General features: G+C 35.5%; 1 protein-coding gene across 5 annotated transcripts in view; it reads right to left on the bottom strand.

Annotated features, from left to right (window-relative positions):
- The window catches only part of BCAR3 (BCAR3 adaptor protein, NSP family member), a 95,059-nt gene that overhangs the window by 64,563 nt on the left and 18,351 nt on the right, over positions 1–12,145 (bottom strand). For 4 of the 5 annotated variants that reach the window (XM_010409126.4, XM_039556129.1, XM_010409125.4 and 1 more), the window contains 2 exons: positions 5,037–5,151; positions 3,342–3,456 (listed from right to left, as the gene is read on the bottom strand). In XM_010409126.4, coding sequence (XP_010407428.1) covers positions 3,342–3,456; positions 5,037–5,123 — 202 coding nt within the window. In that variant the 5' untranslated portion in view covers positions 5,124–5,151. Of the gene's footprint in view, positions 1–3,341; positions 3,457–5,036; positions 5,152–10,765; positions 10,850–12,145 lie in introns of those variants that run through there. The other variant, XM_010409127.4, reaches the window with a different exon arrangement.

Below are 12,145 nucleotides of genomic sequence, written 5' to 3' on the forward strand. Positions count from 1 at the left end.
CTGGTAACAATTTTGCACTTAGGAAGAAAATCTTCAGAAACTGGAAACACTTTTCCACTTGCATACTTTGGTTTGCAAGGAAATGAAAGGTAGTGATAAATCCTAAGAAAATACTGGAGATCATCAATATTTAGAGAAAAAGAAACAAATGCTTTCTTGAAATTTGTAAGGCTGCACTCAGAAGAAGAGATTAAATATTCCAGAACAACCACAGTTTTAGCTTTTAGGCCTAAATTAATTCCATCAGCTGTCAGTGTTTGCTAAGAGATCTGTCAGGAAGAGCCATCCTGGCATATCTCTACAATCAACAAAAAATACAGACACCTACAAAAGGTAGTGAACTGAATTATCTGCTGAATTCATCTGTCTCTCTCCAATAGCAGAGGGAGCAGAGAATGACTTGCCTCCCACTTAACACTGTGATTTCAGTTTGGGCAGCAGAGCTGTTTCAGCCAGCAGGGCTCAGCTCTGCTGTCTCTTCCGTGGCCATTCAGGCTCATACGAGCGTTTGTGCAGCTGAACAGGGAATTGGCTTGGGGACTTGATGCGGATGGAGAGGAGAGGAAAAAAAGGTGGTTTTTCAGCTAGACATATTTCCCAATGGGTTCTCCATGCAGCTGCAGGATAGTTTTACAGACAACTAAAGGAATGATAGAGAGATGGGAAAAAGCAGCTAAGGAAAGATGAAAAGGACACAGACTGCTTAGGCTGGGATTTTGGAAACTCAGCTTCAATTAAGGTCAAGAGTCAACAGCACAGCAGCCTTTAAGTTTTCTGATACAGACCAAAAATATCAGAGCCCCATTATTCAAATCACTGATCCACTATTAAATTCATTCTGCCGGCTTGAAGTGGTTTAACAATTTTGAATGTTTATTTTCCTACTGATTACCTAATGCTGCTCACAAATCAGTTATCCTAGTCACTTCCCTATCACTGGCTGCCATAAAGATGGCATAAAAGCATCAAACTAGTGAACTTCGTATTGTGTACTCTGCCTGATTCAACAGATATGTGATCATGTGCACATGTTTCATCCAGCTCTCATGTGTTGTTGGACATTATGGCAATGAATAGATTATGTCAATCCACAGGTCTTGGTATTAATTACTGTGGAAATACAGCCCAAGTAGCTGGAGCTAGACAGGATGAACCCAAATCTTAGTGTACTGAAACATGTCCTGTTCAGAGTAGTTTCACAGCCAAGATAACATTTTAGAAAACAGAAAATGTTTTCACAAAAATACCCAAAATTTAATTTCACTTTTAACCCCGTGCAAATGCTTACTTATTAAAGTGACTTATCACTTGAAGCACTCTCTGGAAACTGTTGAACAAGCACCAAATAAAATGTTGTTGTTTAAAGCTCAAAATAACAGCAAACATAATAAGATAGCTTTTGCTCTTTGCCAGTAAGTACATTAGTAGGACATTAGCATTTATTTAATAGAATAGAAAATTTTAAACATTTTCTCTAATGTCTAACTACAGTGAAGTTCAGTGCTGGAAAACAAGCATTTCAGTGTAACTGATTAGGCACTTTGCTCCTAGACACAGCATTCGGTCAAAGACAGACACAAAACAAAACCATGTCATAATAGGCTGGAGACGGGATAACAACCATTAGTCCCTACTGTGAAAACAAACCAGTCTGCACTCTCGTGTATGACTGACTGAACCGATCTGTTTTCAACCTTCCCAGAAATCCTTCATAAATCCTTAATACCAAAGCTATTCAGGATGCAATTTTCTGGTGTAAACAGAACTTGGAGATCAATGTGTCTGTATTTTTTTCAAGCATGTCATTCAATTATACAGTTAATTATCATTAGCCAAAACCCAACAGTGAATGGAAACATTGCTCAAGATAAATGCCAATAAAAATATGAATATGAACCAACACTAATTTTACTAGAATTTAGCTTAAAGAGTTCTAGTCATTAACTGCCAAAAAGAAAAAAACAAAACTCAAATGGCATCATGCTGTCACTTTGCATAATCTGTGTGAAAAAATTCATATTCACTGAAGCCATCAGCAATACATCAAGATTTGATGTAGCTCAACGTATTTGAAGCAGAGCAATCATGAGTTGGAACATTCTGGTGAGTTGATTGAAATGTTGCATAACTATCTACAAATCAATTTACCACATGAATGACAGTTTGAACAGTCCTTTCCTCTGAGAAACAGTGCTACATTGTCAATTGTAATACATTCTGCACTCCAATACCTGAAACGATTATGAAATACAGTCCTGATGCATGCAAAAACAAATATCAATTGAAACACATCCAGTTTCATTGCAATCATCAACTGAAATAATTTCCTAATCTGTTCACAATAGCAGTTACAAAAATGTCGTATTTACATCCACCATCCAACCTATGAGCCGTAGAAGTTGTGTAATTGTTAAACCAATATTGAACTCATCAGAAAACATTGAGGAAATTCACTGACCTACTTGTACACAATCAGTTCTAGTTCCTTCTGGAAACTTCAGTAGATAAACATATTTTATGAATATTCAATTTCTACACATGGTCCAAAAGTCTTATCTTGACCAAGAGAATGTAGAAGCAGGACTGTTAACCAAGTAACTAAGTGCTTCACATTAAATTTGTAAAAGCCTTCAGCAGTGATCTGAAGAATTATTGGGCAGAATGCATAATATTTTTATCTCATTATCTTGTGAACAATTCTCAAAATATCCAGTACAACAAGTCACAGTTGAATAACTTCCACTCAGACTACAATGTCTTACAGGGCTTGTTCCAACTCTCATAAACTTGAGTTGAATTTTGATACTGGACTGATAAAAACAACAAATGATGCAGTGATCAAGTCTTAATTCATAGCAAAGTCCCTAATGGAAAAGAAAGACTTTTGAGCTGTGTAAGCACTCTTCCGCTCCTCAGTAGGGATGAAGTAGGATGTGTACAAATTAGCTTGGTTTAGACCTTCTGATATGATCTTTCCAAATGAGGAAGATATTTGTGACACAGACTTCCGTCAATTATGGTGTGTTAACATTACTGTGTCTTGTTAAGATGAAGACTGTGAGAGCACTAGAAACTGAAATGAAAGTGGAGCCTTTTCTAAATGACAACTTTTATAAAAAATACAGGGTATGTTATTTTGTAAACCCACGCCAAAATATGAATGTTTAATTTTTGTTAAACTGATGTTTAACAATTCCTCTTATTGTCTGTGTAAAGTACCCCTGCATTCAGAGCAGTATCCAGGCTGAATCAGGGTATTTGTTTATCATCCTTTGTGACAGGGAAGCTTGGGTTGCCTTAGCTCATTCCTTAGTCTTTAGGAGACAACATTGAAATCTTACCTCTCTTTTGTTTTACCTCCTGAAGTAGGAGGATATTGGAAATGAGGTGTGTTCGGTGGCCTTGATTTTCAATTCCCAGTTTTCTAAGGTCAATTTCGGTAAGATGGAATAAGTCCTGTAGCAAATGCCAGAGTAAGAAAAATATTATACTATTAATTAAATAATTAATTATACTATTAACACAGGAGAATTCAAGTGTCTTTCAGATAAATTTCCTGTTTCTCATACCATAATAGCTAAGCTACATAATAGCAAATGTATGTATATTTATATGTTATATGAAGACCTCTTGTCATGATTAGGTATGTCATTGAAGGAATGAGGTATTTTTCTTTTAAAACATTAATACATTGTCTCTCAATTTTTTCTCAAAACACATCTGGTCAAGTTATCTGGAGAGTTTCTAAAAACTATGACTTCTTTGAGTTTAAAAAAAAAAAAAAATCCCCAAAAGTGCTAGTATGCCAATTGCACTTAAACTAACATAGGAAGACATATCTCAGCATGAACTGATAGGAATAATGATTTTGGAAAGGAAGGTTGTGTATAATGGAGATGATATTCACTGTAATAGTAGATAACATGAGTTGTGACACTGTTTTGAAGAACAAGAATTTCCATATGATGCATTTGGGTAATCAAACCTGAATGGTTCTCTTTTAATCCACTTTCTCTCCAAAAACTCATTACTATTTTTTTTTCAAAATAAGTTGCTGAATAACTCCAGGCAGTATGTATAAGTCAGTACAGAATTTCAATTTGATGTTGATTTATAAGTAGGTACAAAGCTTCATTTGATGATAAAAACTTTCAGAGCAAATAGGAAATATATCAAAATATATTTCTTTATATTTTTACTGTGTTTACTGTGTTTTCGCTGTAAATAAGATCAAGAGAGGCACATAGAATGTACAGTATTTTGTTACTAGCAAGTCATGTTACTGAAAGTGGCCTTTTCTAATGGAGATTTGCAATTTGGACCCTAAAACACAAAACGAGATTCACTGTCTAAATAATAAGACAATTGACACAGAGTTTCTAGTGTGAACCACTGGTTTTGAAGCTGTAATTTTAAAGTCTTTTTTTCAAACTAAAACCACTCCAAAAGCCTAACATTATTTGCTTTAGACTGAACAGTGCTCTTATTACTGAAAGCCTCAATTTCTTAAGTCACTGGCTAACACCGTTTTTTAAAAAAAAAAAAGTTCTCACTGTTGGAGAACTTCAGTCATGCCTGAGAATGTCATACTCCTTCTCAAATGATAACTCGTATGTAACTAATGACATGGAAGTAGGGAGTTGAATAATTATTACTTCTAATTTATTCCTTTCTAGATTTGCTCAAATGCAAAAGTTGGTACTAAGGTTGAATTCACATTTCAGTAGAAAGGATTTTTCAGCTTTGGCAACAGTGACAGAGTGTTCCACTTCTTTTCTCAAAGACCCAACATCCTTCTTCCAAATTCGGAATCATCCTCCAAAGAGTACAAATGCAATATGCCTGCTCTTCAAACTTCAACAAAAAGTTTGTAAGAAGGAACAAAAAGTTTGTAAGATTGCTGTTAACTGAACAGCAGATGCTCAGGGTAAAACAATGGGAACTTTTACAAACACATTTTGGTTGTGTTTTTAGTAGCTTTAAAGATGTTACTTAACGTTTTCTCAAGAATTTTATTGAAAAAGGACAACTCTCACCTCTATACCATCATATTGTTCAAAGAGTGTGCAGTATTCTGCAAGACCAAGCTGGGTCAGCCAGTTAGAAATGGGTAGATACTTCATTATCTATTCCCTTCCAATGCCTACGACTCTGAAAAACAAAACCAAATTACAAATAACATTGCTTAGGAATGTTAAATGACTGAACTCAGAAAGAACTTCATAACAGGCAAGTTTCACTATTATGGCCAAAGAGATTAACACTTGTTTTTAAAACTGTTCAACAGCTTCACCAAGAATATATTTTTTAAGACTACAAATTTTATATTTACCTGTGAATACTTAAGATTCCATATTAGTACGTGACAATTAAAAAATATCTACAATAACTGCTAGAAAGTCATCACACTTATCATCCCAGAACAAAAAGAAATTCTACACTAAGCATTAAAGTAATCCCAGAATTTCCACAGAGCAACATTCTCTTTAAAAATACATTGATAAACAGTGGCTATTTAATCTTACTTGGCCAGCTGCATTTACTCTGTTTTTAATTTGTACTAAAAAAACCCCAAACCAACAAATAAATGCAAACCAAAATAACAATACCCCTGTCCTCCATGCCCCCATATGAAAATTCAAGCAGAAAATGTTGTTACCCTTGTATGACAAGATGCTAAGAAATACAAGATGCATTGCTTTCAAATATACTGCAATTACACCTTTGAATGGGATTATTTATGGCACACTTTTACATGCCATTAAGTATTTGCTAACACCTCGGTACACTTACCCTTTTTGTTTTAATGAAAAATTTGTTCCTACGGCTGAGGGAGAAAAAAATGCCCTTTCTCTCACAAGATAACTAATTGCCTTTCTGATCTTGCTGCTAATGGTAGTTTTGGCAAATAAACTCAAACAACTCTCATTCAACCAGTATTAATTACACTGTTCATTGGATGCAGGGTACAGCCTAGTGGTCAGGACTCAAGATATATTCATAGCCTGATCAAGGTTAAGAGTAAAACGGAATTGCAAAATAAACTGTTAAAACCACTAAATATATCATTATGAGATGTGGTTGTAGGCAGAGGGAGTTTCCTATTGTTCTTCTACTTTTACACCATTTATTTTATCTCTGGAAACAGAATTAATTTTTCCTTAAGGCAGGTAATGACACATTTTAAGATGCAAAATATGATTATAAACACACTGGCAAAGTGTGTGGCAGATTTTGGGCACGTATTTTTTTCTCTGCTAAGAAATGATTATCCTTCCTTTCCAGAGAAAGGAAGGGAAGAAAATATAAATGACAGCATGTATTGCAGAGAAAGACAAGATCTCTGTTCTATTTATCTATTCCAAACACTGTCAGTTCCTGTACATCTAAGGACCTGCAAAAAGAGATCATCATAGGTTTAGTCAGGTCACTAGATTTTTGTGGGATAGAACCACTAAGGTGCCATGACACGCTTCTATTTATTCAGTTAGACTTCTGTTATTACTTAACAAGGTCAAGACTGAAGTTATTCTGGACTCCTTATGTGGAAGGTCTTGCAAAATTATCCACATAATTTATACCATTTCAGGGGTTTTCACATAAAAATAAACAATTTAAATCCAACCTAGGTTTGTATCATTCTATTCCTGAACACCACCTGTTCAGAGGCTTTTATGAAATCAAATTACTGCTAAAAAGTTATGAAATTAGTAATAAAGGGAGATTCCTAGCGTGCCTCTCTGATCTACTGAGCTGAACTTTTACTTTCAGAGTGCTTTCCTGCATTCTCTCTCACAGTTGCAGTCATGCATCCTGGGGCACATGTGATGCAAATGCACAGAGGAAGGTGTTTTATACCTTGTAGCTTTTAAATCCAATTGTTCACACTACAATGCTTTACTATACTGATAATTCATTACTTCATTCCTCTATCTCAGTATCCCAGAACCATTAAAAGATGCTGCTGCTGATGTTGGCTTGTTATACTCCAAACACAAGGTAAGTGATGTGTAATACCAGATTCTTACTTCAGCTATGACTTTGTCAAATTCGCATCACTGTAATTTTTTTAAAAGCATGTATGTGTGTATGACAAAGGGCACCAAAACTGAGTAATTCCAGATCACTGTGTGATCATAGTAAGTATTCCAGGCACAGTAATTCAAGCTCCTTTTTCAGTTTCCCCTTGGGATTCAGGCAGTAATATGACAAGCCACATATCATGGTGTAATCCTGCCCCCAGCAAAATTACTCATGTGAGTCAGCAGAGCCAGCAATTTCATCTCATCTGGAAAGTCATTTCCCTTATTGTGCCTTTTCTATTTCAGCAAAATTGACTTGGATTGTACCTCCAAATTAAAACTAGCCTCCTGCTGTGACAAAGTAATTTATTAGGATAAATTGATATATTGGACAGCTGCCCAAGTAAGTTTTCTTAAGGCTTTTAATCACTTGAACTTGGCATGCTTTCTAACTTGAATGAAAGGCCCATAAGTTTTGTTTTCAGATAGACTGTGATGTACTTCCATTTCAGATGTACCTTTATCTTTTTCTGTCGTTAGTGAAATCAACAAACCCTCTAAATTATGGCCTCAGTAACTCTGACCTTCCCATGCAACAGCATGTACACCTCAGGTCCTGTGTTGTGGCACTGAGTAATAACACTGACCAAAGGTCTGTCCCCTTTGCTGATCACAACTATTTACGCTTAACTAAGCAATTCATTCAGGACTGTTGTATTGCAATGCATGTTCGAATGGCTGAAAGTTTCTGCCATTGGAGTGACAGTTTCTGAATGCTGTAGAATGAACAACTAAAAAAATTGGAAGTGGAGAGTTTGTGATGCCACCCCTCAGAGATTTTACTGTCTTAATACAAAAGAACTACCTCTTCTTTTGCAGCCCAGGTTAGAATTCTATTTCTTCTCTTTCTTCTTTGAACAATTTGCCAGTTGTAAGATATGTTGTAAGTAGTGCAGGTAATTTTCCAAAACACACAGATTTACATCTTAAGACAGTAAATCTGTGTGTTTTGGAAACATCTCAAAAGATAACTGTTTTGTAGAAGGAATACTAAATGCAAAGTGGGAAAGCCAGAAGGTATCAGTCAATGACCCCAAAAGCTTGCTTCATCTCCACAGAAGCGTTAACATTTTAGTAAGAAAAGTAACCTTCTTCTCTGAGATTTGTTTCTACAGTAATGGTAATTTGCCATAATTTTCATGGCACTTTTTCTAGCCTACTGCATTAAATAAATTTTCCAGTTAAGAACTGGACAAGGTTCTCCTAACCTAATAAAGCTATGGGCTGGTAATGCACTTATTAAAGTCTATCATAAAGCCAAATCCATCGTTTCTGCTAGCAAAAAGGGAAGGGCACCTGCAAGACAGGGCAAGAGACAGAAGCAGCAGAAATATGTGAAAAGCAATCCACCAGCAGAACCAAAGTGTCAGACACTGATCAAACAAATATTGGTACTGTGCACTAGTCAGTCCAGAGAAAGCACTTATTGGGCCAAGGACTGTGGCTAAAAGGAGTTGGAAACTAGAACCAAAAATTCCTTCCTCTCTGTATTCACAGGAACAGAGCTTGGTACCTTGCATGTAAACTGGATGACATCACAAGTAAATATCACCATTCTTTTTCTCAGATAGGAACAACATGGAAAACCTTGACCTTTTGGTTAACTCTGCATGAAAAGCAATGGTAGGTGATAATTACTCATTGTGTAATAATTAGCACAATCAGATTTCAACTCTAGACTTCCATGAAAAGAACATCACAAGGGAAGAACTACCTAAGTAAGAAAATTTCATAGATAGGAATGTGACCTGTGTAGAAACCTTGTGGACAGGGCATCAAGGGTGAAGAGGGAAAAAGAAAGCATAAGAACATAATGTAAAAAAAGGCTTATGTTCTTACAGTTTTGATAGTTTAACAAAATGAAACAAAGAAATAAAAGTGATCAAAGTAGTACCTCTGATAAATCTCTGTTATAATACGTAGAAAACACACAGGAAAATAATGAAAAAATATGTGAGAGAGACGATCTGGCAGAGAAAGTTACCCAGAGGAAGGGGCTGTTATTTCAAGTCAGGTGTCTTCTTTCCTTCACTGTACACAAAAAAACTTGTGCTGCTGCAAAGCAAGCAATGACAAGGAGGTGCTTAAACAGCAAAAGTGAAAATTTGAGACATTAAGTGTCCAGTCAAATCCTGCTACAGGTTATGGACTCCTCTTCCATCTAGAAAAGAGTCCGCATGTAAACATAAACCCTTTAATGTATCCCGGACTGCAAAATAAAACAAATGAGGCACAGACTTCCTTACTTTGGCCAACTGTGTTCTGGGAACAACTACAGTAAAGGGATTGGTAATCCTCTGGGGAGTGGCAGCACTTTAAGTCACTGTGGCTTTTTGATTCAGTGCAAAAATCAAGGCCCTTGAACAGAAGAAATGATAAAGCTGCATGGAAAATTTCAGTTCTGATTTGTGATACCCAAGAGGTTTAAATCCTGGGGTTTAGAACAATCTGAAAGTCTTTTAAGCATACCAAGTTGATGCATTGCTAAACAGTCCCTTTCTCTCTTAATGAAAGGACAGGCTTGAATAAAGTGTCTATGTCTTTATCCCATCGGAGTCTATGCAGAAGCTATATTGCTGAAAAGTGACCAAAACATATTTTACTAGACTCATGTTTCATGATTTGTTGAAAAGAGATGAGTACAGGAAAACAGTAGCAAAAACAAGGCAAAAACTGTGTACCTCCAAATATACCACTATCTTGCAACACTTCATTGGCAAACAGATCAAAACAAGCACTCAAATTCAAGCAGTGACTCTATTACATTGAATTTAAAATACAAATGAAAGTATGTCCCACTGGAACTTCTAAACCGCCATATTTTAAAGTCATAATCAGTATTTGCAACATAAGTGTTATATAACATATAAACATAACATAACAAAAAGAGATATTTTTAAAAAATCCTAAGACTGTGTACATATGAGATTTAACTTTTACCCTTCTTTCCTCTTTCTTGGAATTTCTAGGCATTTCATTTCAAGCTTTTCCCCTAACTGTGACTAATAAAACATAATTTAAAACTCTGAAATTCTCCAAGTTTTATGGAAAACTTGAAATTGAAAATTAATTGTAAACTCTAAGAAATGCATTTAATTTTTGCCATAATGCAAATGACAAACATAAGTTTGCTTGTAGGATACCATAAGCTGCAAGCTTCTTTTTTTCTTTATATTGCTACCAATTAGCAGTTTGTGTACTACAAGCTAGATAGACGTAGGTGAACTTTATAGATTGTTTATAGTTACATTGTGAACCATCACATTTTCATCAAAAGAGTTAAATTAAAGCACAAGTCTGAGAATTTTATAGGGTAAAGATATGATGACAACTCCTCCTAGTGGGAGCACATCTGACACAACAAAATTCAGAAAAATACAGATTTCCTATGTATCATGCTAGGTTTTTGCTGGTACTAGCTAGGTCTGCACTTTTTCTACCCTTTACTGATCTAAACTATTCATCCAACTTTTCAGTACTCTAGAAAAACAGCTATGGGCTTTTAAGGAAGGTGAAAATAATTTCACTTTAAAGCTTGCTGTTACACTGGCAAAACATGGTTTCTACACATAACTGAAAAGCAGGTTTCAAATTAATCGAAAGCAATCTTTTACTGTAGGACTACGTGTCACCACCACCTCTTCAAACAGTGGGTGAGACTGATGTCATGTAAAGTAACTTACATTTATCATGAACAATGAAGCTCTGCTGATTTACTGGTGCTGGGAATGCAGCTCGCCGTGGCTCCTTTTTGTTTCCTCTTTCACTCATACTTTGTTTCAACTGTGCCAGGAATGATTTCCATGTGAATGAATCCCTGCATTTATCTGAATAGACTACTCTGTTCAACCAATTCCATCTCCAAGGCTCAGACTGTCACAGACATTACACATGCTGTTCAGCCTGAACCTAGAGGCATGATTTTACCAGAATAGCTCAGAGCAGACAGAGCTATTAGGAATATGCAGTATCACGTAATATACTGAACAGGCTATCAATACTCTAATTCATTTATTTTAGTCCCTGATTTGCTTCATGTTTCCTTGTTCAAATTGTTTTAAGTCCAAAATATTTTTGGTGAAATTTTGACAAATTGTTGTGAAAGATGTAAGGATACTGGATTCTTTGAAAAGAAACTATTAGCATAAATATTGTTGGCAGTCCAGGCACTGAAGGGATACTTCCAACATGGATTTTTATGTCAATCCAACATTTAGCAAATCTGTTGCAGACTACAGAGAAACAAATACAAAACATTACTCAACTTGTATATGCTGTTCTGGCCAATGTTTGTGTAAAGATAAATAGTCTACAAAGTACCAGGCAGGAGTTAAATACATACTGACTCAGCAACTACACAGCAGATTTTCATGCCAGACATCTCACAAAAAATACCACAGACATCAAGCTACTTTATGTCAGACTTCAAATCAGGTATTTTCAGTTGGTGGGATTTCAATACTTATTACCAGCAGCTTACAAGAAACAACTAAGACAGTGGTTCATCATTCTTTATGTACTGCTTATGGAAGACAGAGACTAACCACCCTTAATTTATTTTCCTTACATACAGGAGTGCAACTTTATCCATTTCATAACATCAACATATTTTTAATTATTAAGCCAAAGTTCTAAAACAGAAGCAGTTTTTCATACAATCTTATTCAATGGGGAATATAATGCCACTGATATCCTGGGTAGCAAAAGGATAAATAGGATAAATGAGTTTAAAAGATGGTATATGCAGTTAAAACAAACAAACAAAAAAAACCTATTTAAAACAAAGACAACCAAAATTTCTGAAAATTCTTACAGGATGAATTACCAACAGCTTTGGTGACATGCTTATATACTTATATATTTGTATACTTATGTTCTTACAACACTTGTAAAAGCATACATTTGTCCTAGGAAGAGAATTTTGGTCCAATTCATGCAAATGTTCTTGCATTTCACAGGGAATTAAGAAGTGGCACAAAGCTGCTCCACTAGCACAAAGTATTTCAAAGAATTTTGAAAGTGTCACTTTGCTCTTGCAGATTTTAATAATACTTGACCCAGTG

This window comes from Corvus cornix, chromosome 8 (genome assembly GCF_000738735.6).
Source record: "Corvus cornix cornix isolate S_Up_H32 chromosome 8, ASM73873v5, whole genome shotgun sequence".
Lineage (NCBI taxonomy): Eukaryota > Metazoa > Chordata > Aves > Passeriformes > Corvidae > Corvus > Corvus cornix.